Source organism: Pangasianodon hypophthalmus, chromosome 5, assembly GCF_027358585.1.
Source record: "Pangasianodon hypophthalmus isolate fPanHyp1 chromosome 5, fPanHyp1.pri, whole genome shotgun sequence".
Lineage (NCBI taxonomy): Eukaryota > Metazoa > Chordata > Actinopteri > Siluriformes > Pangasiidae > Pangasianodon > Pangasianodon hypophthalmus.
In genome coordinates this window covers 9,249,081-9,276,404 of record NC_069714.1, presented here as the reverse complement: position 1 = coordinate 9,276,404, position 27,324 = coordinate 9,249,081, and the positions used below count along the sequence as shown (strand labels likewise).

The following is a 27,324-nucleotide window of genomic DNA, read 5'->3' as shown; positions in this document are numbered from 1 at the left end:
CTAATATTTGAACAGCAGCTACGCTAATTCCTTTTCCACTTGTTTCCCTTCTTCTACCCATCCCCGAGGCACATAGAGATTGTGCCAGCTCCAGTAGACGAGGCCAATCTTAGGAGGATCCTGAGGCATCCAGAGATGGACCTGCTCCAACTGGTTTCTGCCTCGTGAGGATTTGGGTGTTCAAAGCAACGCTGCCAACCCTATGTGGACTTTGAGGACTTTCAGGAAGACAACAACCTACATGACTATAAATAAATACAGAAAGGACATTGTTCATATCACACTCTCCAGTGTCACCCAAATGAGGATGGGTTCCCTTTTGAGTCTGGTTCCTCTCAAGGTTTCTTCCTCATATCATCTAAGGGAGTTTTTCCTTGCCACAGTCGCCTCAGACTTGCTCACTAGGGATAATTCTGTCTAACATCTAGGACTGTTTGCATGTTTTTGTTTCTGTTTGCATGCTTTTTGTTTCTTATGTTCTGTAAAGCTGCTTTGAGACAATGTTCATTGTTAAAAGTGCTATACAAATAAAATTGAAGTGAAAATTGAATTGAACTTACATGGTTCTACATCAGGAGCAGCTGGACACAAGAACAATCTGACCTCACCAAACTATACCACTACAAAAACAAAACTACATCACCCATTGGAACACACAAACACAAGCGCAAAGTAAAATGCAGTGCTATCTGGCCCTAAACCTACAGTATACTGTAGCTGACTACCTGAGCACAGTGACTGAGCACCAACACAGAACCACGCTCACAAAGTACAGATTCAGCACACACACACTGACCATTGAGACGGGCCATTGTAAGAGATCCTGGTTCCCTAAAGAGTAAAGAGTGTGCACACAGTGCAACAGCAATACAGTGGAGACAGAGCTGCACTTTCTAATGGAGTGTAACAAATTCAAACACTTACATGAAATATATTTAAAAAAAATTCAAATCATACACCCCCAGTTCTTCCTTCTGCCTAACACTGACAAACTGCCCATTCTGTTAGGAGAGATGAAGATGTTTAATGAATAATATTTAATTTCTATTCTCTATGTTATAACTAATTTGTTTGTTGTTAATAACAGTTCTTCTCTTTCCTGTAATGCTTTGGCAATACTGTACATGTACATGGTCATGCCCATAAAGCTTGCTGAATTGAATTGAAAATTGAGAGCAATCTGGTATCCCAAAGAGAGAGAGAGAGAGAGAGAGAGCACCTTTATTTCATTTGATTTTTTAAAATAAATTTTTTTATTTATTTATTTTTCAGGTTTCTTACCCTTCTGGGCCAAAAGACATGTTATGGGTAAAATGTATCCCTTTCTACTTTTTTTTCTCCTGGTTAATGTTATGTTGTGTGTAAGCCCCTGTTATAAGGTTGATTGAGTTGATTGTAACTTGAATGCCATGTTGTTGTGATATTCTTGGTTTTGAATAATAAAAAAAAAACAATAAAAAAAAGGAAAAAAGAGAGAACATAATAATGGCTACGTGCCATACGTCACGGCTGCTTGCCCCGCCCACTCCTGGGCTGCACCGCCCACTCGGAGCTGCTCCACTCCGCGCAATACTCTTTACAAACATGGCGGCGCAGACAGAGCGAGGAATACCTTTAAGCGCAGTAAGTAAATTACATGCTATAACTTAAACTGTACCCAGCGAACGGTAATGCATATAGCCATACCGGAGCAGTGTGTAGTCCGTGTGAAATTAAATATACTGTCATTGTGCCTGTGCGTACATATTTGGGTGATACCGAATTCGTTTTATTTGTCAGCATACCTCACAGCCTGTAGGTAATTCAGTGACATAATGCTGTTAAAGGACATTGTTTAACAGCAGCTGAAAAATCTGGTCATAACAGTGCGACCCTGAAGTTGGCTGGTTTGTTATTGAAAAATTCCCAGTCCACCTTAAAACGCTACTCAAGTCGCCGGTAGATGGCGATATTTACTGATTAGTAAACATTGTGAGCGTCTGTGCGCAAAATATTAAGAAATGTTCTTAAACTTTATACTAGCAGTGTAACGCATTGGCATTATCTGTGTTTGTGTAGTGCTCCAAATATTCGTATAGATTGCGTGTTCTGATATAAACCGGAAGTGGGCGTGGCGTGGAACGTAACACCGGAAAGACTGGAAAACACTATTAAAAAAAAATAATAATAGTAGTAGTAATAATAATAATAATAATAATAATAAAGAAAAATGGCTGATGAGGAATTTTCATTCACAAATTTTAACAACAAATAGTAATTTACAGAACATAACTTTATTAAACTTTTTAAGCTTTATTATTATTATTATTATTATTATTATTTTCCTTTTATTGTGACCAAGTAAGCAATTTAACTGTGTTTCAATACAACATGTCTTTCCCAAATCCAGAAACTGCTGTTTATAGTTGACAGCAATAGCTATCCAATAATATTTTATCAGGTTATTATCTAATAATATTTTATCAGGTTTACTTCAGTTTTTAATTTTTTTTAGTTTTTTTTTTTTTTTTGCATTGCAGAAATGTTCACTGAAAATGCTATCTGAATCTTTTGTGAAGTTGGGACGCAGTGCTGCTGCGAGTCAAACTGGTGTCCTTTAAGCTACATTTCATTATAATGGTCATACTGTTTTCTTTTAATAACGATGGAGACCATTTGTTTAAGAATGAATGAAGAAAACCATGCGCAATGGGCCTCATTTATCAAGCTGAATACGAATGGATTTATTCGTAAACCGTTAATATGAGTGTTTACGCAAGAAATTAGATGTTCATAAAAATCCCATAAATTCAGAATAACATTCATATCCTACATGTGCTCCTGAGTGTGTGCAAATATACGCATAAGAAGAGCAACTAATGTAAACCTTGATGTGATTGAATTCAGGTAATATAATTTGCATGGATTAATGCACTTTTATATATGGAATATACTGTCGAGTTTAAATTGCTTATTTTATAACATTTATACCATTTAGCAGATGCCACTTATAGAAGAGTCTCTGTCAAAAACACGTCCTCATGCTAGTTCACTAGGACAGGCATTAAGAATACCATCATGCTGACGTATAATCAGAAGACGGGCCGGTCTGGCTATGCATAGCCATAAACCGTAAACAAATGCCTCAGCTGATGGAAGCACTCGCTTATTGTTATTAGTAGTGGTAGAATTGCTATTATTATTATTATTATTATTATTATTATTATTATTATTATTATATGCTATTAAATATTTTTATTGGCATAGAAGTGAGTCAGAGTAACTTCCAAATCTGCCTTTCAGTATTTGCATTTATGTCATTTGGCAGATGCCCTTATCCAGAGCGATTAACAGAAGTCCTTTTAAGTGCTAATTTTAGTATTTCATGAAGAGGTAGGTCTTTCGTCGTTGTATGAATACAGCGAGCAACTCAGCTGTTCAGACATGTAGGGGAAGTTCATTCCACCATCTAGTGCTAGAACAGAGTAGAGTCTTGATGCATTCCTTCCTTGTACCCTGAGAGATGTTGGGACCAGTTGAGCAGTGCTAGAGGTGCAGAGGGAGTGTGGTGCAGTGTGGGGTGTGATAAGTGCTTTAAGGTAGATGGTTGCTGGTCCATTTTTGGCTTTGTAGGCAGGCATCAGTGTTTTAAACCTGATGTGTTTTAAATCACATGAAGCCTGTGGAGGGAGCACAGCAATGGGGTGATGTGTGAGATAACTTGGGACAGTTGAAAACCAGTAATGCAACTGCGTTCTGGATCACATGAATGCCATGCAGAGGCAGACCTTCCAGGAGTGTGTTGCAGTATTCTGGTCTCAAAATGACGAGGGACTGAGTGGGCTGTGTGGATAGAAATGGATGAATCCTTCTGAGGTTGTAAAGGAGAATTGTGCATGTGTGTGTAAGTTTAGCAGCGTGAGAGGAGAAGGAAAGTTGAATGTCCATGGTTACCCCAAGGTTGCGTGCAGTGACAGAAGGTGAGATCTGAGAGATGTCCAAGGAGATCACAAGATCCTGACATGGGGATGCATGTCCTGGGATGAACAGCATTTCAGTTGTGCTGGGATTAAGTTTCAGCTGATGAGCTGCCATCTATGATGAGATGTCTGCCAGACATGCTGATATCCGAGCAGAAACATGAGTGTCTGAGGGAGGGAGGGAGAGGATGAGTTGAGTGTCATCCACATAGCAGTGGTATGAAAACCCAAGTGAGGATATGACATCACCAAGACTTCGAGTATTAGAAGGAGAACAGAAGAGGAGGAAGCACAAACCTCAGTGTTCAGTTCGAGTTAAAATAACGTCTGGCTTTCAGTCTTTACCCCGATCATTAATTTTTTGCTCCCAGCTGTCTGTTTTCCTATTGGGTTACATCTTTACTTCATATTTATTTAAGTAGAAATTAGATGCTAAATATCAATTTCTGGAAAAAGATGTAACACTGGGATTTCTAAGTTTGAACTGTCTAAATTCTGCTCTCTGAACATAATTATAATGGTGGAGAGCTGATTCTTCCTTCTAACGCTGCAAATCTGTCTGTAGATTTATACACGGTCTGTTTGATTTGAGAGCAGTTTATAAGAATAGATGTAACACGTCTAAGGACATAACATTTAATATAAAATACATAAAACAGGAGCAAAAAAGAAGGTGCTCCCAAGAGGTACAATAGAAGAGCATTCTCACTCTCGTGGGGTGGCTGGCTTCGTGTGTCTTGGAGGAAGCATGCGAATATACAGAAGATCAAATTGGGGAGAAAATGCAGAAATATATTTAAAACAAAGAATGAAAAAGAAAAGTAGTTTGCTTACTTCTGAAAAGCAATGCATTACTTGAAAGCATCAGGGCTTGCAAAATTTCAAAATCTCTGGTAACCCTTCAGACAGGCACTCTTCAGATTTTGGTAGCCTGAAATGAATTAAAGTAGCCCAGATAATAAAAAAAAAAGACATTATTTTTAATGTGGAATATTGTAAAGGAGAACCATCAATCAAAAACATTTAACACAAATAACAACAATCGTATAAAATAATCAAATTACAATCATCAGTACAAATATTTGGTTCTAACTGAACTGAAATTTCTATGAACTTGTAAAAACAATATAGAACATAATTCAGTCTGTGTCAGATTCTGAATCTGAAATATCAGCACACACAACTATCAGCGATTTTCTCCACTGCGCATGCGATCTCTATCACATGCTTAAGCTTGCTGCAGGAGATTTCACTTGTCACGTGAGGACAGTAATGACTGACAGGACGAGCGTCACTGATAACACGGTACGTGCGATCGCGAAATGAAAGTGAAAGTTGAAAGCGAGCGCGCATTCAAACGCGATTTCAATACACCACATACTGATAGTGGCTCCCCGATGCCCGAAAATTACATACAACATAATTACCCGACCAAATTTGTGAGAGAATGCAAAAGCATTGCAATATATTTTTCCTCCCTATAAGATAGAATAAGGGCGGAAATACATTTTGGTAGCCCGACTGGATGACACAGTGGCGATTTTGCGAGCCCTGGGCATTGTCACAATAGTGTAAAACTGTAGGTCCATCCAAACTGTCTTTCTTACTGCTACAAATAAAATATACATATACAGGGTGTCCCAAAAGTCTCCATACATAGGGGAAATTAACACTATTTAGCAAAATGTAACTTTATTTACAAAACATCCTCTACATGATTGCCATTTCTTTGTAAACACACACGGAGTTGTCTCTCCCACTCATGATGAACTCATGTTAACACTGGTGTTCATAATCTGTGCTTACTGGTTTTCAGGTGGAATTGGGCTTAGTCCGGGTTCACACATGCACTGGAATGGGGTGCATCTGGGCTGACCAGAAAATCATATTTGGGACCCACATGGCTATTTGCTATTTTATTTAGCTAGTTTATGGTGCAAAATAATTTCTGAATCTATGCAGTGTTTCAAGAAACTACCATGAGCTGCAATTTCCGTTGACTTAAAATGTTAACGGTGGGTCAACTTAAAATGCAGAAGTGGGTAGGAGGTTTTTTCTTGAATCACGAATACTTTTAGTTATTAACTAAAAGTGAATATATTAGCTGCATAAATTCCGTTTTAGCATAAATAGTATAAACCCAAAACGGCTTCTACTTACGTAGTTGAGTACTTCTGTATGCTTACATTTTTAAAATTTTAAATTATTTACCAGGCAGTATGCAAAAAATATTTTTTCTATCAAAATATCTTCACGGCAGTATCTAACAGCAATGGAAGTTGTAATTATATACATATATGTATTTATATATACATAAGGCCATCTGTAAAATGACTATTCTTCAATCACTGCACATATAATATAATATAATATAATATAATATAATATAATATAAAGCTTTGAAAATGTGTTGTAATGAATTTACTTAACTTTTTCAAAGAAGAAAATAACATAAAAGACAACACAGATTTTTATGTAAAGGTGTGACCGTAAGCCATCTCACCCCCAGCACCTTGTCTTCAAGCATGTTACAAGAAAAAAATCATTTCAACACAGGCTATATATGATCATAGAAAAAACTGTATGTGTTCACCTACTTCATTTAAAGTTTCTATGGATGTCTATGGTTGGAAAGGTCTTTCAGGTGTTTCGGATGAGTTTTTTTAATTTTCAATCAGCTCTTGCTTAGCATGTTCTCTCCGTGTTCGCGTGTGTTCCCACCCACCTCCCAAAAACATGCCAGTAGGTGAATTGACTAGGATAAAATGTCCCTAGGTGTGTGTGTGTTGTGGAAAATAATCAGAAAATACATTTTATATTTTCATATTACGTATTTTATATTGCATATAATCCATTTTTATAATGTTGGTCTTTATGTAACTCGAAAAGGAATGTTTAACTGTGGCCTATGTGATAAGGGCGACTTGACATGAGAAAAACAGGCTTATTGTTATCAAATGGCCTTAATTCTTAGGACTTAGAGCAGAGTGTGCACATCACTATCAGAAGAAGAGAGGAACAAACGCATTCCACTGCCTAGACAGGCAATAGTAACTTTGTCTAATAAATTTACTTTGTACCAGGCTTTGCAGAGGACTGCTTAAGATGAGGAGAAGTAAAAGCCTTGATAGATTAACAGGCAGAACTCACAGTACACATGCAGGGGGGTATGTGCATCACATATGGATAAGGACAGAAGTTGAGACATCTCCTAGGTCAGCCTGATGTGGTGAAGTCTCATCACCCTTGTTTGTTTCAGATAACAAAAGGCAAATGGGTGATCTCAAGGGATGGGGAGACATCTAGTGACATTAGAGAGTTAGAGTGAGTAGGACAAATTAGAATTAGCCAATTAGAGTAGGCAAATATGTCCTACTTGGTGCTTTTAAAATCATGCACTATGGTCATTCCTTAATTGCTTAGGTTTTCCTTTGTAATAAAGTTTCTTGCTGAGTTTGTTTTATAATGGTTCTCAAAAAATAATCAGAGGGGAATCACTAATCACTATGCAGCCCTAAATATAATGAATTAATTATTAGTATTAGTGCATTAATAATTGTTTATATATATATATAGCCTGCTCTCAGTTTTAGCCATATAAAAACGTAAAGACAGAAAGTTTATCAGGTGTTAAAAGGAAGAATCAGCTCTTCATCAGTAATATTAACAGCTGTGTTAATTGAGAAATGATAGTGTTTTACTTATAATTAAGACACACAGATTTGAAAATTAGCATCTCAAAAGAGCATGTCTCTTTAAGTAAGTATAAAGATAATGAATTCCCATATTTCATGTACAAAAGGTCCAACAGTTTCTACTACTAAGTAAGTATCTCCACCTAAAGGTGACGCTGTGTCTCTTTTAAGGTGGACCAGAAAATTGCAGGAAGAAACTGGCGCATATGAAGCCTAGCTTCAGCATTGTGGTTTCCTCATATGAGTAGCGTGCCTCAGTTTCGTTTCATCGGTAAAGAAACAGTTCTCTGGCAGTGTGATGTATATGAACCAAAAAGCTTAAGACCTGAAAGCACGTCATTATTTATCACCAGAATGTGTAAATGTATGCTGCGAAGGAAAAAAAAAATGCATGTCTTAAATAAACTCCTGACATGACATATCACACCTTGTGTGGCAACTGACCACGTTTTATTCATTTTATCCCTACCATCTTATAAACGTTAATAAATACCAATAAGAGGCTATTAAATTTTTATATATCTGATGTAAAGTGAAAATTGTACCACTAAACACTAATAAGCCTTTCTTCACCTTTTCTTTCTTTGAGGATTTTTGATTGCACAATGGACTTTAAGAACTTGCAAATGTTTGTAGATACTGAACTTTTTTTTCCTTTTCCATGTAAACAGATTTCTGTCTCTCTCTCACACACACACACACACAAACACACACACTTTTTCTTGAAGTTAGTAAGACAAAACATGCAGCTTGTTGCCATGAGAAATAGAAAACTGCAAAGCCTTCTGTTCTGAAGACACTCACTGACTACTACAAGGATCTGACACCTGGGACTTGTTCCATAAATGCTAATTAAACACTTCCTTACAGAACACTGCACGGGTGTCAATGATTCTACACATTTCTTTGTTAAATAACATGTTTTTCTAATTCATTTCATCTAATTCATATTCAACATTATACATCAAGGAGTGTAACTGATGTTGATTCACTGTCATGTGATGTTTCCCTGTTTAAAGGTTAGTCCACGTTATCTTCATACAAACTCTACAAGCCACACTGGGCCCTTCAGCGCTATAGCAGAACTGATCGGTGAGTCAGCATTCATTCCACTTGTTTTATTACTCCTTATATGCCTGTTTGAACAGTTTCTTACTGTTACACATCTATTATTGACATGTATAGTAATGAGTAGTATAACCTTGGTGTTTTCTGAACGAGGGCCATTTAATTTATCCATTTTGTTATAAATTTGGAGGTCTGCTTAGGACCATTTTCTTGCTGGAAGACCCGCTTGCAACCTAATTTCAACTTTCTGGCTGATGTCTTTGGGTTTTGCTTCAGTATTTCTAGATTATCCTCCTTCCTAAGGACGCTGTCTTTTTTTCTAAAGTGCACCAGTCCCTTTTCCAGCAAAACACTGCTGCCAACCCCACGCTTCACAGTTGGGATGGCGTTTTAATTAATATCCTCAACCTGTTTACTCATACATAGCACTGATCATTATGGCCAAACAGTTCAATTTTATTTCATCTGAACACTCTTCCAAAAGGCTGATGATCATCTACAAACTTCACTCTGGCTTTTTTATGCCAGTCTTGGAGTAGGGGCTTTTTCCCTGCTTGACAGCCTTTGAGGCCATGGCAATGTGGTACTCACTTAATGGTGGATGTACATATTTGGTACCTGATGCTTCCAACTCCTTTGTTGTTGTCATGGAGTTCAGTTGAACCTTTCAGACCGAAGTTTGTTCATCCCTGGTAGTTATTTGGTTCTCTTTCCTGAACAATGCAGTGTCTGTGTTGTATAAACAAATGTATGTTTGCATACAGTTATTTGTACAAATGCTCATGGTACCTTCAGTTGTTTAGAAATTGCTCTCAAGAACGAACCAGGCTCATGGAGATCCATAATTTATTTCTGAGGTTTTGGCTGAGTTGTTTGGATATTTTGTAAGTAGGCCCTTAAATACAGTGTGCTTCCAGTTAACTCCTAATTATGGCAGTTGCCCAGTTAGAAGGTTCTATAAGTAGGTCCATCAATTTCTGAAATCTTCCAGACTGTTTAAAGAGACAGTCAAAAATTTTTAACCCACTGGAATTCTGATATCATGAACTAAAGCTGAAATAAGTCAGTCTCTAATCGATTGTTTTAAAATTACCTCTGATGTGAACAAAGTAGATGCCCTAATTGATTTGAGAAAAGAAATGTATGGGAGTGTGAAATGTGTGGAGTTGTGAAAAAGTGAAATTTTTAGCCTTTTACCTTTAACATTTTACTCATGTGGGTGACACTTTAATCTGAAGTAACTTACAGCTGAGACAGGATACAACCAAGCAGTTAAGGAGTTGCTCAAGGACCCAGCAGTGGGACACAAGTCATGAGAGGTAGTTGAATGCATGAGTCTCATCGTAACTGTTACATCCAAAGTAGATCTCTACTTTGTTTTGATGCACATAAGGGCAATGAACTTTTTGTTCCATTAGTAAGTGTAAGCACATGGTTGAGTTCGTCGGTTTAGTCACGTCCACTTATTGATTTCACATAATATTTACATTGAGCATAAAGCCCATTTTACACCAAAAGCATGGCAGCTCATGTGCATCTGAGGTGGAGCATACATTTCTGTGCTTTCTTGCACTGGTTTAGTAAATATAACATTCAAATATATAGTCAGGTCCATAAATATTTGGATATTGAAAAAGTTCTTGTTATTTTAGCTGTCTATCACAGTATATTGGAGTTAAATTAAATAATGACATTAAACAATGCTGAATATGAGCTCAAAGTGCAGACTTTCATATAAAAAGTGCCGCAATTTCTACACCATTTCCTGATTTGGATGAAACACCCTTAAATTAAAGCTATAAGTCTGCACTTTGAGCTCATATTCATTATTTAATTTCAAATACTATGGTAAAGATATAGTAAAGAGGATGCATGTGTTTGCCTCACCCTACGCGGCTGGTGGGTGTCGTGTGTTAGCTAGTGGGTGAGTAACAGTTCGCTAGTGAGTGAGAATTGGCAAGGCCAAACTGGGGAAGATGAATGATATTTCTATTTTTGTTTCAGTCTTTTGTTATTAACGGCCTATAATTTAGCTATACATGTTTTATTGGATTGTTATTATGTAGCCTTTCAGCATACTTGTATAACATTGAAAAGTAGTATTTGTGTAAATGCTGTGCTTTTATATTATTTTATAGAAAAGGCATTGACTGCTTTTCATGACATTTGTCTCAGACAGAATTGCAGCAACCTATTTATTTTCTGTTGAAATGCAAAATGTTAGATCTGTCTACAGATATTTTGTTTGCCTGATTGTTTCTCTCAGGACACATAGTCAGCCGTACACTAGACAGCTGCCAGGGTTGTGGTCTTGTGATGATTTTTTATTTTTTTCCCCCAGTGTAGTGGTTAGCAGTGGCATGGATATGACTACGTTGTTATTTGTCCTTGGGTTGCTTGCAGAGACATGGAGTATGAAAAATATTGTAGTTTCTGTGCAGTGAATACTGCTTCAGATCTATAATGGCAACAGAGCTTTCAAGACATTATATTCAATTCCCTGCCAAGGTTTCCTGCAGGGTTTGTAGAGATTGTACAGAGTACTGTCACACCTGATTGCATTCCCAATATTACTGGATAGTCAGTATCATGGAATGGTTTGAAATGATCCTAGCTTAAAAGTCCACACACACACACACACATACCACATTGTAATAGTGCAGTGGGGGGTGGGGGGGGGGGGGGTGGGGGGTGAGGGGCTGGATACATTTGAGTATGATTGAAATCGAAACTCTCATTTAACAGTAAAATAATCCTGTAGGTTATTTTTCCTTCTAAAAGCCAATCAACATCCGGACCCTTGTGGAACTTTGTTCTGGCAATTCTGTCTGTGATTCTGGACACATTTTCAGCATTGCCTGTACATATACACTTAAAGTGATTCACCATCTGATATTGTGTGCCCATTTATTTTCATTTCCCTTTAATCAATAGTCAAAAAAATATGCAAGGGATTGTGGGATGGTAAGTGCCAAGAACCTGATTTGCAGCATGGCAAAAAAAGTTCAGCTGGATTTAACTTTATGCAAATTAGAAGAGACAGCTGTGTAGATCCAGTCATGACTCAGGAGGTATCAGGATTTGTTTGTTTTGGGATTTGCTTGCATTTGTCGTATGCTTTTTAGAGCCAACTCGTAATCCAAACACTCCTGGGAACCGGCGGAACGGGCAAGTAATATTAGTGATAGTATCCGATTTTTCCTGTGTTTTCCTATTGACAGACAATGCTTATGACCCAGATGTCAGTGCAAAACAATTCTGGATTGATAAAACAGTGGTCAAAGACCAGGACTGCCTCACCTTCATGGACAATGGAAATGGCATGGACTATGACAAGATGCACAAAATGCTCAGGTAGGAGTGTGTAACTGCATTAACCTTCAGAGGGCAATTAGATCATTCAATTCACTTAACTGCAGATGCAATAAAATATGTATACAGTTTTCATTTTTACTGATGATTTTTTTAAATCACAGTGACACTTATCCAGTCATTCTCTCTCTCTCTCTCTCTCTCTCTCTCTCTCTCTCTTTCTCAGTTTTGGCTTCAGTGATAAGCAGACGATAAGAGGCCATGTCCCAGTGGGTCTTTATGGTAACGGTTTTAAGTCGGGCTCCATGCGTTTGGGGAAGGATGCCATTGTGTTCTCTAAGAAAGACGACACTATGTGTGTGGGTCTCCTGTCACAGACTTACCTCGAGAAGATAAAAGCATCGAATGTCATAGTACCTATTGTTGTGTTCACCAACACCGAAAAGACTGATATCCTTTATGTAGAGAGACTGAAAAAAGTATAGATTGGACAAGTGAGTGGTTAGAAGTGGCTAGAGCAGGAAACTGATAAAACAATGTGTAATGTAATGTTTACCACTACAGAAAAAAGAAGGACAGGAATAGGAAAGAATAGCTGCCTATAACAAGGTTCCCTATGCACTAATACCAAGGTCCTGCTTATGAATATTCAAATGCTTTCTGAGAGCTTAAAGCTTCTTCTGTGCCGTTTGATCCTTAACCTTTCTGCTTACTCAGTGTTGCACAGGAGTATGAGGAGTGTCTTTGCGATATCCTGACCTATTCTCTGTTTAACAACAAGGAAGAACTGCTGTCTGAGTTCAGTGCCATTAATGGCCCATATGGCACCATCTCCACTGGAACTCGCATCATCATCTGGAACCTACGCAAGTAACCATGATAGTACTGAGACTGCTGATATTAGATACAAATGTGGTCTTCACCGGGGTTTTCCTATAATTAGCTTTGTTCTGCTGCAGAACGTCGTCAGAGAAATTGGAATTTGACTTTATGAAGGATCGCTATGATATTCGGATTCCTGTTGACATTAATGAGAGCACCAAAGAACCAAACAAGGAGCCAGAGCATGGAACATCAGCACCTGAGAGTGATTATTCACTGCGGGTGAGATGTAAACCAAAGAATATTAAAATCGTCCATTTCACAGTTTGCCAGCTCACTGAGATAAGAGTGCTGGTCAGCACATGGTCACTTGTGTGTTTATTTTTCTCCTAAATAAGGCATACAGCAGTATCTTGTACCTGAAGCCTAGAATGCAGATTATTATTCGAGGGCAGAAGGTGAAAACTGAGCTCGTCTCCAAAAGCCTAGCACACATCTTCAAGGACACATACAAACCCACATTTCTTGTATCCTTTTGCCAAATATCTATACAGTATATAGAGTGTGTTATATCTGTTGGAGGAGTAAGATATGATTACTGTATAATGAAACAGATTGCCTTTATGCCATGATCATGCCTTAAGTCTTTGTCTCAGACAAGGGGAATTAAAATCATCTTTGGCTACAACACAAAGAGCAAAGAGAACTATGGATTGATGATGTACCACAAAAACCGTCTCATCAAAGCCTATGAACGTGTCGCCTGTCAGCGCAAGGTGAGGATCATAGAGTTTGTTTAGTTCCTAACATACAGATATAAGATAGCAGCATTGTATTTTTTAATTTTGCCAGATTAACATCTGGACACATCCGGAGTACTTTCTTAAAAGTAGGGAAGAAACAAGAATGCTAACTATAGTGAAATACTGTATGTATACTTTAAATGTTGCAAGGAACCATGCACACACACACATTGATATCTAGGGGCTATTTTAAGCATGGCCAATGCACCAAATCCACCACCGTCATGTTTTTGGGACAAGGAAGTAAACCGGAGAACCTGGAAGAAATCCACAAGGACACAAGGGAACATATGAAACTCCATACAGACAATAACCCAAACTCAGGATCCAACCAGGGAACCCTGGAGCATGTGAGGCGGCAGTGCAACCTGCTGCGACACCATGCTGCCCATTATGCACGAGAGTCTAGACTCTAGAGTTCTTTTATGAAGTAAACTTTTAAACTTGGATTCTAACAAAGGAAATTTTTATGTTCTTTCATGTTTTATGTATAGGCACATCAGGTTTTTGTTGTTTTCTGTTACCAGGCCAACAACACAGGAGTGGGAGTTATTGGGGTGATAGAATGTAACTACCTCACTCCAATGCACAACAAGCAGGACTTTGAGAATACAGAAGAGTACAGGTATGTTTTAAGTATACCTCAATAATACCACATTCATTTGAAACCGAATATTTTTTTCCACGTGTAATGTTATTGCTGCACACATGAAGATGTGGAAACAAGTGGGTATCCTTTATTGTCCACATTCAATGTCACAACATAGGCAGAAAGAGGAAAAAGGCAATTATACATATATATATATATATATATATATATATATATATATATATATATATATATATATATATATATATATAAGACTAGGTAATGCACAGAATGATGTTTAGTAAGGGAAGACACATGAAGCATGGTTTAAATAGTATACATGTAATGGTGAGCCAAATAGACAGGAGGGGCTGGTGATTGCTAGACTGGCAAGTTGACTTGTGGTTTGGGCGTGACAAGATGTGACACTAGCCCCTTCACAATGCACCTTTCCAGATGCTGTACTTCTACTCAGGCCCAGATACGGGATTAGGAAGAAGACATGGAATGAGATTCTGCATGAGTGAGGGAGAGCTAATGGCTTATTATCTTGCCTTTGTAAGAGGTCCCACACCAACCTCAGAAGCATAAACCTCCACAGTGAACTTTAGAGAAGGTTCAGGATTAAATAAGTGCCACTGAGGTCCATGAAACTCCCCTCCTTTCACTGAAATAAGGCACTGTTATGATGACATTACAAGTACCTTCTTAAAGTATAAACCATCCCCAACCCACATGCCCCCACCCCCACGGGCATTCCCACAAACTCAACCCCCGTGTTTGAGAATAAACAGACATGTTAGTAGATTGGCGAATGGTGTAATGGTTTAACCATGTAGGTAACTGATTATCCGAAGCCTGGTGTCTCATCTTACTAAATTGGATACCTACTGCATTCCATGTTGCTATGATACTGTTTAACCAGTTTGTTTGAAATTATGATATCTCAGAGAACATAGCTATGGATCAATGCCCCCATCAAATCTAGAACTTGGAGAACTTTATGAAAGCTTTTGGTCTTTGTGTGCCTTATGTCCGGCTACCACCCCAGGTCACGACTAACTACCACAACCACCAAGGCGAATGGGTGGTGTGGGTGGCCATTATTTTCTCCCACACTCATTCAGAATCTCTGTATATTTTTTTGTATTGCACAGCTATAGAGTACCTGAGCCTGGTTTCTTTTGTGCCATCAGAGCCACATGTAGTATCCCATTCAGTCGTGGGGTTTTCTGTCACACACACTTGTAGACTTGGCTAAAAGTTTTTCAAATTGTGGTTTTAAGCAAAAGTCCTAGCTTATTACTGTGATTAATAGTAGTTTTGTATATGGGAGTGGATATGGTATGGTTAATGTATTTTTTTTTTTTTTTTTTTTTTGGTCTGTGCAGGAAAACCATACAAAGTTTAAGTAACAAGCTTGAGGACTATTGGAAGGAAGTCCGCCATAGACGTCAGAAAAACCCGAATTGCAGTGTACCTGTTGAAGATGTTGCGTGAGTAAACACACAACACACAATTGTGCTTAGGTGGCCACTCCAAAAAAATTAAAAGGTTTACGCACAGATACTTGATTTGCATTAATCACTCATTGTGCAGAAAAAAATGTTAATAGCGAACTGTTCTGAGTGTTGGCACAAAAATGGGAAACCAAATGAACATAAAAAGGAGAGATAGCAATGGAGTGAATCAGAATCAGAATCACCTTTATTGCCAAGTACCGTCGGTCTACATGGAATTTACAAGGAATTTGTCTTGGTGTACTGGTGCTTAGTAATAACAGTAAAATACAAAAAATAAAAGTAATATCAATAAGGTAAATATTGTAAGGTAAGATAAGAAAATAAAAGGGAGAAGAGAATGTTATGATATGAGAAGCACAAATATAATGAAACTATAAAGCTATGAAAACTATGAGCATAAATATAAAAATACGAAAATAAAAACAGAAACATTAACTGTATATTAGTGCAGGATGTGCAAAACTGATTTTTCCACTTTCTGTGAGCACTATGCTGCTAGGGATATGTAAAAAATACAACAAAATACAACAAAATACAACGTTCATGACTTGCATGTAAAAATAAAAGCACTGTGGATGCTTCACACTGTCATACCTACACACATATCTAGTACTACCACTGTTTGAGTTGTTGCTACATTGCCAGGATATGCTGCTCTCAATTAGTATATGATCTGCATGTTCAAACAGTTCTGATCAGGCTTTTAGTTATAATTAGATTGTAGTTAAGGTTATATATAATGAGAGAGCCTTAGTGTCATAAAGAGTTTCTAACATATGAAATTTCTTTTAATACTAAGTGTCAATAATTGTGCCAGAGAAAATATTATTAATATATTAATTACTTTATAAGAATGCTATCTGTTGGAAAGATAGATAAGAAGTTTCTTCAGTAATTTATTCATTTTGTGTTTATTCATGCAATAATTTTCCTTATTCCATTGAAAGGTACAAAAAATTCTGGATTATTGTATTATTATATGATTATTAAGTGCTAAAAAGGTAACTTGATTTCATACACCTGATACCTTATGCACTGACCTTGTGGAATACTTACTTTGTCATGCGTCTGAGTGCAAGGCTTTGTTAACTCCATTAATTAGTTTAGTGATAAACTCATACTGTCCTGCTCCCAATTATATACAATCACCCTGCACTTTATTAGGAACACCTGTACACCTGCACATTCATTATATTATTCAATCAGCCATTCATGTGCAATGCATAAGACCATGCAGATACAGGTCAAGAGGTCAGTGTTGGTAGTTGTTGGCGCCAGGTGTGCAAGTTTGAATAATTCTGAAACTGCTGATCTTCTAGGATTTTCACCACAACAGTCAATAGAGATTACACAGAATGGTGCAAAAAACAAAAAACATCCACTGAGCAGCAGTTCTGTGGGAGGAAAGACCTCATTGATAAGAGAGGTCAGACGAGAATGGCCAAACTGGTTTGAGCTGACAGAAAGGCTACAGTAACCCAAATAACCAGTGTTTACAACCTTGGTGAACAGACAAGATAGCATCTCAGAATGCACAACACGTCAAACCTTGAGGCAGATTACATCAGCAAAAGACCACAACGAGGTCCACTCCTGTCAGCCAAGAACAGAAAGCTGAGGCTACCCTGGGCACAGGCTCACTGAAAATGGGCGGTTGAAGACTGAAAAAAGACTAGGTGAGGTTTATGAGAATATGAGTTGAAGCATAAAAGAGCTATGTGTTTGTGTGGACTTGCAGAAAGCGACCAGATCAAAGCTGGGTGCAGTGTGACGAATGTCTGAAGTGGCGAAAACTTCCTGATGGCATTGATACTAAGTTGCTTCCTGATAAGTGGTTCTGCCGCATGAATCCTGACCCACAGTTCAGGTGTGTTTGTGTCTGCATAAGCCCTGGTATGTGTATTTGTGCATGTTTCCCTGTGCCCATGTGAGTATTTCTGTGCGTGCGTGTGTGCGTGTGTGTGTACGCAGAGATATACAATATGCATAAAAAAAATTTATTATGATGCTGTACATTTTGATCATGATTGACCCTATATGGCCAAAGATATTTGGACACCTGACCATCACAGTCGTATGTGGGCCTCCCCCAAAATATTGCCATAAAGTTAGAAGCACAGAATTGTCTAGGATGTCTTTGTATGCTGTAGCATTAAGATTTCCCTTCACTGGAAATAAGAAGGCTAGCCTGAACCTGTTCCAGCATGACAGTGCCCCTGAGCACAAACAAGGTCCATAAAGGCATGGTTGGCCTGCACAGAGCCCTGACCTCAACCCCACTGAACATCTTTGGGATGAATTGGAATGCTGACTGCACCCCAGACCTCCTTGCCTGACATCAGTGCCTGACCTCACTAATGCTCTTGTGGCTGAATGAACACAAATCACCACAACCATGCTCCAAAATCTAGTGGAAAACCTTCCCGGAAGGGTGGAGGTTATTATAACAGCTAAGAGGGGAATAAATCTGGAATGGGTGGTTCAAGCACATATTGCTTTAATTGGTCAGGTGTCCACATACATTTGACCATGTAGCATATAACTGGGGTTAAGTCATGATAAGTCACTTGGAAAGATTGGACTACATCAATTTGTTCACAGTTCATTGGATTTTATGCTATATACCATAAAATACAATGTGTGTGTCAGATTACTCATGTGAGTGCTTAATTGCACAGGAGTTGTACAGTTGAAGAAGAGGCTGAAGATTCGGATGATGAACATCCCAGATACCAGAAAACCTACAAACAGCAGTGAGTAATAAATCCTGTTATTTACAATGAAGATTTCTTTTAACATATGTTTCTTATAATGTTATATATAATCTTATATATGTGTTTTGAAACAGTGAGAGAAATCAGAAGTTGCAGAAGGAGAAGAACAGACAGCAGGTGATGTCCACTTTGGATTAAGTTTTAACTTGATTTGTCAAGATAGAATCTTTTTCATTCTCTCCCTCTATAGATTCAGTAAAACACTGCATTTTCTAGCTGACATTTGAGTTCCATCTGAGCCATGTAGCAGTTATAGCAATCAGAGTGATTATAGAAAGGGCCTTATTATTACAGTTGCACAAAGATTGTTGTTGCGACATATTGGTGTTTTGTTAATTTATGTACAGTGCACTTGACAGTGTTGGAGCACTAGAATGGGACAGTTGGTGCAATAAAATAGCTCAGCATGAATTAGTTTAAGAATTTTTAGCACCATGTTTGTTCTCTTCATGTCCGCATGGGTTTCCTTCCACCTACCAAAAACATGACATTATGTGGATTGGCTAAGATAAATTGCTTGTAGGTGTAAATGAGTGTGTGAATGTGTGTGTGCATGGTGTCCTGTGATGGACAGGCAACCCATCCAGGGTGTATTCCCGCTCACACTCATTGTTCCTGGATAGGCTCCAGGTCCACGGCGACACTGACCTGAATAAAGCGGGTTACTGGTTCTGCCAGCATTAAGGAGAACTGAAATATGTGACTGTTACAGTGGTTACTAGAATAAATTCTATAATAATCTTATGATACTGTGTGGCGGTAAATGGATACGATTACTAACAGTTATTACTGTTTTTATTATATTGACTGTGTTGATTGTACAATAAACTGAGTGGTGATGTGTCTGTTTCAGATGGAGCAGGAGCAGAAAGAGGCAGGGGAGGAGTTGATCTTAGCTCTGGCCAAAGAAAACGCTGATCTGTTAAAGCAACAGCAGGACCTTATGCGCCAGCTCAAATTTGGCGTGAGAACTTTTATTTCAGGCTATTTCAGAACTAATGCAAGATTTTCCAAGACGTTGCATTTCCCAATTTACTCACATTTCAGAAATGTCTTAGTGCAGTCCCTGATAATTGCACTCATAATGCGATAAGGGCTCTTTTAACTTTTTATGAGAGAATCTGAGTGAAATTACATAACATTTACAACACACACACACACACACACACACACACACACACATATATATATATATATATATATATATATATATATATATATATATATATGCAAGATATATATATATGCAAGATATATATATATGGTTCTTTTACAGAGCCATCCTCACACAGTATAGGAACTGCTTGTATAACTCACACTATCTGTCTGAACAGAGCCCCGCCCGAAGAACACCTGGCTCCCCCCTCAATTCCCATCTCCACAGACGTGTAGGTGAGGACCTATTTTTCCTGTGTGTGTATATACAGTATGTCTCTGTATTTATTGGATACAAGTATTACCTCTGTGAATCTATCATTAACTCTACAGGCTCTAGAGCTCCTGATAACATTCCAGTTATCACTCATGTTACCTCTCTCTGTACTATTCCAACAAGGTAATATCATCTCTCTATCACTCCCTCTGTGTTTTTGCACAATAACAAGGCATTAAGAGCACTTGAATGATTCAATTTCTCTGTCATTTCAGGAATAAGAGAGCCCTGGGCCCATGCCGAGAAAACGGAGAGATGAAGAGAGCCAGAATAAGAGACAGTTTTGACAGCAACACACCAGGCAGTCCGTCAACATCCACAGCCTCGCCTGAGGTCTGTTCCTCACCAATCGTAGTCAGTACTGATGGTGATCAAGCAGCATGGAAAGATAATGAAACAGCGCCAAAGGATGATGACGACGACGTTGTGATCATTGAGAGCGTCAGCTCACCTGGACCAAAGTCAGCAACAGGAACATTTGACATTACTAAGGTAAAGTCAGAGCGCATGGTGAGTGAGGAGGAGTTAGGGAAAAAAATGAACTGTGGTGACAGTGATGCCATTGTGTCCATGGAGACAACAGTAGCAGCTTCGCCCTCTGTATCCTCCAGTGATGTCAACATCGGAACCCAGACTGAACAAAACATAGCTGTGAAACAGGAAAAGGGGGATTCAGAAATGAAGAATAAGGAACAGTGGAGCAAAGATGGAGAAAGTGATAGCAATAATTTTGAATCAGAAAAAGATCTCCCTCCAGCGGAGATAAATATTAACAAAGAACTGAAGTCAATCAATGAGGAAACAAGAGCCCAACAGAAGAGTGTACCAAACCTAGATGAAGAAAACCAAGAAATAAACAAGACTAAAAGTACAGTAAAGTCAGAAGAAGAGCTAAGCCATAGGGACGTCTCAGATGAAATAAGCGCAGGAGGTCAGACTTCAGCAAAACTGGAAAACTCAGTTCTTGATGTTGTGGAGGCCCAGCAGCAGCAGGATACGCTGCTGGAACTCCTGGAGGTGGCGGCAAAGGAGCGAGACGAGAGCCGTGCTCAGCTGCTTGTCCTGAGCTCGCAAGTGGAGGAGCTGAGGAGCCAATTGCTGGAGCTCAAACGAAGCACGCTGAAGAAGGAATACAGCCACCATAGCACACAGACCAGCTCAGAGGAGGCACAAGACTACGAAGTTCTGTACTTGCAGGGCAAAGAGGAGATAAAGCATCTCCAAGATGAGCTGAGTATGCTGAAGATGGAGAAAGCAGAGGAGGCGAGAAAAGGTCAGGAAGCTTCATTAGAGAGTGCTGATGAGCTGGCTTGTCAGACTGACCTTCTGTTAAGGGAACTGGACCAGAGAAACAAGGAGCGAGAAGAGCTGAAGTATAAGGTGGGTGATTGAAAGTCTTTTTTTTTTTTTTTTTTTGTATAAAGATCAGTTTAAAAAAAGTACAGAAAAATATTTCCTATTCTAGGCTCAGCAATTTGGCACCATAATTAAAATAATTAAAAGTAAAATTTTATGTGTCATGTCCTCTTCCTGCAGTTTTTATTTTGTCCTTCCATCTTTGTACAAAATCCTCACACACACAGGTGGACAGTCTAGAAAATAAGAATTGCACTTTGTTGACCTACTGTGAGAGCCTGGAGAAAGATTTAGAAGAGATAAAGAGAGAAAGTGAAAAGGTCATAAGTGCAGAAGATCAAGGAGTCCAGACAGATTTTCCTATTTCCTCCCATGAAGAAAGTGCAGCAGCTTCAGCAGAAGCCTCCAACTCAGGAAGAGGAAGAGACTTTGGTACACAGCAGCATGAGACCCAGGACAGACCAGAGACTGGACAAGAAAACAATAACCCGCAGACATGCAGGTAAGATCTCTATTCTAGAACAGTTCAATACCAATAAAATCTGTATTATATTTCTGTATGATGATACAGTTTGTGCGGTTCAGAATGATGTAATCTGTAGATTATCTGCCATTTGAGACAGAAGCCATAGCCCTGACCTGTAACACAATAACATAACTCAAATAGAGTTTCTCTTCTTTTTAGCCTCAGGTTAAGAGAACTCAGACAAAGAGTGGCACGTCTCCTGGTCACCCTTGTCCCTGTTCTGGACCTTCAACAAGTGAACTACGATTGTGAAGTCATCGATGAGATTCTCACTCAGGTTGTCGATGAGATCTCCCCTACAGAGGCAGCCTCGTCATAGAAACAGTGGTGACCAGAAGAGTGCAAACTTTTAAAACACATTAATCATTTCGTTGTTTAATGCATAACGAAATAAAAGCACTAATTCTTTTCACATTTTTAAATTTTTTTTGACAAGATATGATAGTTTTATTGCATCGTATCTGGATAAGTATACAGGACTGTATTGCCACTTTGTGACTACTGCCTGAGGAATGTTAGAAATTGATTTGGACCCAAGTTTACCATGAATAGCATATTTAGTTTTTCTTTTTTTGCTTTAAAAGTATGCGCTAAATAAATTCTACATATATTAATATATCTAATTGTCAGCATTCCTATATGCTAGACTACAATCATGCAAAATATGCAAAATAAAATAATTCTCTTGTTGTAAATGTTTTCTATAAAGATTTTGTAATGATTCATTTTTTGTGTTGCCTATTTTTTTTCACTCTTTCTTCCTCTTGTTATCCTGATGTTCAATTTTTGTAACCCTGTATATTTGTAAATGAGGGCTTGGTACACATTTCAGGTTTTAAATAAACAAAAACAAACTGAGTGTTTTCATTTATAGTTCTACCTCTTTTTTCAAAGAAACCTTTTCTTACAGTTTCCTTCAGAACTGGGTTCCCTGTTTGCCTTTTTTCCTCACTAAGCACCAATAGCAACATGCTCACCTTGTGACTGTGACCCCAGGTGGGCAGCATAAAAGGTTGCTACACCATGCTTGTGCACCATCAAAAATTGTGCGTTGTCACGCACATCAATGTAGGATATTTACTGTTATCATTCAAATGTCATTAAGACTCTAGTGTTTGTGGTCAATTTCTAAATACTTTGTGCAAAATATTATATCAACAAATTTTCTGAAACCACTCTTGTTGAGATGGATCATTTCTTAAGACTATTTCCATCAAGAAAAATGATACCCATTTACATTTTTTAAAAGTAGAATTTCTCTGAAGTTTGTGCATGTTTGAAGAAGAAAAAAACATTTGGGGTAATGTGTATTCTATTTCATCATCTCATGTTTGAGCTCTACCTATGGGAGGGACATCTGTAGCATCCAAGTCCACCATATCTGGAGTGATAGACATGAGCATGCATCCAGTGCCAAGGAAGACCTCATCCTGCCTGCAGGAATATAGGCCCTGTACGTGGCCCCACCTTCTCTAAAAGTATTTGCTTCTTGTGACATTGCGCTCTTATGGCTCAACTGCATTTCAGACTTTGGCTATCACTCAACTGTACATAGGAGGACACTTTTACATAGGAGGACTCTACCGGGTGTGATTGAAATATGGCTAGTGGAGTCCAGCTGCCTATGATGCTTCTGTGTATTTGGCTAAAACATGTTAAGGAACATTTCCTGCTTACCAGTGCCTTGACCAGGTCAACTTAGGCAAGTTTGGGGCTGACCCCCTTCTCTCAAAAACAAACTGCCCAGCTCTGGAGAGGATGATGACACAGCTAATGCATTTGAGGGTCCTGAGGATAAAGACACTGTTCCTCCCACTATTTTCTAACTATTTTGCCACATCCTCCTTTAAATATATGAGTGGATTGTCTCAACAACTGGTCAGCTTCAAAACCCCACTGACCAGGAAAGTGACATGGCTCACTTTCCGGGCCTAAAAAGCAGCACCTGTCTGTCCTGCATGTGCCAAACACATAAGAATCACTGGAGAGATCCATGTCACCTGAAGCATGGCTTCTCTGTAGAAGACATGTTGGGTTGGCCCATGGTATGGGAAAACCCTGGCTATTGAAGCCTCAATACCCAGGCACCTTTTTATGTCACTGGAAATGTACAGCATTCTGTTGATAGCGACAGTTGAATCACTGACAGCCTGGGATGCCATACAGGAGGGCAGGGCTATGAATGGAATATAGGTAAACTGGCTCTGCTCTGCTCACCTCAGTTTTGCAGTTATTATTACTACTCTGCTGTTATACATTTCCCACTATTTTATTATCTTATCATCATTTTGTTCAAAGCACAGTGTGTTTTTTGCTCCCGTGATAATTATCTGACTACGCTGGGTGTTTACAGGCTTCCACCATATTTTTCTCTCCGAACAGGCTGAGATGGATTGGAGGGGCAATTGGAGGGGGAGGAGTGTCTAAATGAGTGACAGGAGGCCTATCCAAACACAAACAAGCATTCTAGCCTGGAAGGCAATTTTCCAAACGGGTTTTCTCAGCCACATAATACAGTTGTATTGAAGCCATTGCTCAAACCATTTATCATGTTCTACATAATTCCCAGGTTATATGTATAAGTAAGAAATGAAACAAATTGAGTACAGCCACTTTTTCATCTGAGCACTATGCAGATAGAAAATGAATGTAAATTTACTCTTTATTAGGAACACTTGTACACCTACTTATTCATGCATTTATCCAATCAGCCAATCGTGTGGCAGCAGTGCAATGTGTAAAATCATGCAGATACAGGCCAGCAGCTTCGGGCAATGTTCACGTCAACCAGCAGAAATGGAAAAAATATGATCTCAGTGACTTTAACCGTGACATGATTGCTGGTGCGAGACGGGTTGGTTTGAGTATTTCTATAACTGCTGATGTCCTGGGATTTTCATACACAACAGTCTCTAGAAAGAAAAAAACATTCAGCGAGCAGCTGTTCTGCAGACAGAAACACCTTGTTCCTGAGAGAGATCAATGGAAAATGACCAGACTGTTTTAACAGAAAGGCTACAGTAACTCAGATAATCACTCTGTACAATTGTGGTGAGCAGAAAAAAGCCAATGTCGAAAAATGAGGCACGTGGGACAGCCAAGAACAGAAAGCTGAGGCCGCAGTGGGCACAGTCTCACCAAAACTGGATAGTTGAAGACTGGGAAAATGTAGTTTAGTCTGATGAATCTCGATTTCTGCTGAGGAACACAGATGACTTGTGTCAACAGTCCAGGCTGGGGAGGCAGTGTTATGGTGTGGGGAAAGTTTTTGACACACTTTGGGCCTGTTAATACCAATCAATCATCACTTGAATGCCGCAGCCTATGTGAGTGTTGTTGCTGACCATGTGCATCCCTTCATGGCCACAATTTATCCATCTTCTAATGGCTACTTCCAGCATGATAATGCACCATGTCACAAAGCAAAAGTCATCTCAAACTGCTTTAATGAACATGACAATGAGCTCAATTGTTCTTCATTGGCCTTCCCAGAAGGACATCCGTTGAACTGACGACGGAGTCATGGGTGCCCAAGGCTCACTGATGTGCTTGGGGAGCAAAGGCTAGCCCATCTGGTTCAATCCCACAGAAGAGCTACTGTAGCACAAATTGCTGAAAAAGTTCATCCTGGCTGATAGGAGGGTGTCAGAACACACAATATATTGCAGCTTGCTGCGTATGGGGATGTGTAGCCGCAGACCAGTCAGATTGCCCATGCTGACCTCTGTCCACCTCGTAAAGAGCCTACAATGGGCACATGAGCATCAGAACTGCACCATGTAGCGATCGAAGAAGATGGCCTGGTCTGATGACTCTTTTACGTTTTGGCAGCACAAGGGGGACCTACACAATATTAGGCAGGTGGTTTTAATGTTAGGGCTAATTAATGTAGTCAGATTTTCAAGGCTGACATTTGCTGTGCAGTAAACTACATAGACTGGAGCCTAAAGCTGTATACATTCAAAATCTGAAACTAACCAATCACTGAATGTACTGTTAGCATCCACTCTCCATGGTAAGTCACAAAGGGAGGAATTTCCTGAAAGTCAGTATAAAAGTCTTTGCTTTGTTCCAATATTGTGATAAACCTTGCTTTTTTGGAAGAATAACTTCCAGGTTCATTGTTACTGTCTTCTGGCAGTGTGACTTTTATGGAATTAATTAAGGGTCAGAAGGCTTAAACAAAAAGCAGAGGAAAAGGATAATCAGCATGGTATTGCTATCATTGTTTCACTTTTTGCCCACATTTTTTTTACATACCTTTTGATGTGTTCTTCTGAAAACTCTGGGAAGCTTTACGAAAGACGTGTTGTGACCTGCACACAAACTCCACTAGCCACACCTGGCCCTTCAGTGTTATAGCAGAACTGTTAGGTGAGTCAAAACAGTTTTTTTCTTCTGTTCTTCTTTCAAAAAATAATTTTTTGTGTATGTGCATGTGTGCGTATGTATGTGCGTGTGTGCACACGTCTTATGTCATATATTGTGGAAGAAGTGTATGTGCTTACACAATATATCACATCTCTTGCTATAAGGAACACAAAACAAAACCACCAAACTCACAAACAGCACACTATCAATAAACAATGAAAGAGTGGCCAAGTGGTTTAGGGAGGTTGTTTCACTAAAGAAGCTACAGTTAGGTCCAGAAGTTTTTGGACAGTGACAGAGTTTTTGTGATTTTGCCTTTATACACCACCACAATGGATTTGAAATAAAACAATCAAGATGTGATTGAAGTGTAGACTTTCAGCTTTATTTTAAGAGGTTCCACAAAAATATGGCATTTACCATTTAGAAATTACAGCCATTTTAAGCAAAGTACTTCCATTTTTAGGGGCTCAAAGGTATTTGGACAAAGTGGCATAATTGTAAATATAACCATAATTTTAATACTTGGATAAAAATCCTTTGCAGTCAATGACTGCCTGAAGTCTGGAGCCCATGTTTCCTCCCCGGAGATGCTTTGCCAGGCCTTCACTGCAGCCACCTTCAGTTGCTGCTTGTTTATGGGTCTTTCTGCCTTCAGTCTTGTCTTCAATAAGTGAAAAGCATGCTCTATTGGGTTGAGATCAGGCGACTGTCTTGGCCATTGAAGAATATTCCATTTCTTTGCCTTCAAAAGTCTTGAGTGGCTTTCACAGTATGTTTAGGGTCATTATCCACCTGCACTGTGAAGCGCCGTCCTATCAGTTTTGTAGCATTTGGCTGAATGTGAGCAGAGAGTATAGCCCTGTACACCTCAGAATTCATCTTGCTACTTCTGTCAGCAGTCACATCATCAATAAACACCAATGAGCCCATTCCATTGGCAGCCATACATGCCCATGCTATAACAATTCCTCCACCATGTTTGACACATGATGTGGTATACTTTGGATCATGAGCTGTTCCTTTCTTTCACCATACTTTTCCTCATTCTGGTACAAGTTAATCTTGGTTTCATCAGTCGAAAGAATCTTATT

General features: G+C 38.9%; 1 protein-coding gene across 1 annotated transcript; it reads left to right on the top strand.

The window, feature by feature from the left end:
- The first annotated feature begins 1,508 nt into the window (after positions 1-1,508).
- Positions 1,509-22,726, top strand: LOC113525956 (MORC family CW-type zinc finger protein 3). Its single transcript, XM_026912650.3, has 19 exons — positions 1,509-1,623; positions 8,674-8,746; positions 11,944-12,076; positions 12,261-12,484; positions 12,748-12,904; positions 12,994-13,138; positions 13,255-13,383; positions 13,513-13,632; positions 14,187-14,284; positions 15,640-15,744; positions 17,510-17,638; positions 18,450-18,524; positions 18,620-18,662; positions 19,399-19,509; positions 19,880-19,937; positions 20,034-20,100; positions 20,193-21,357; positions 21,561-21,835; positions 22,019-22,726. The coding sequence occupies exons 1-19, from the start codon at positions 1,585-1,587 to the stop codon at positions 22,176-22,178; spliced, it is 3,306 nt and encodes a 1,101-aa protein (XP_026768451.3). The 5' UTR covers positions 1,509-1,584; the 3' UTR covers positions 22,179-22,726.
- Positions 22,727-27,324: the final 4,598 nt, after the last annotated feature.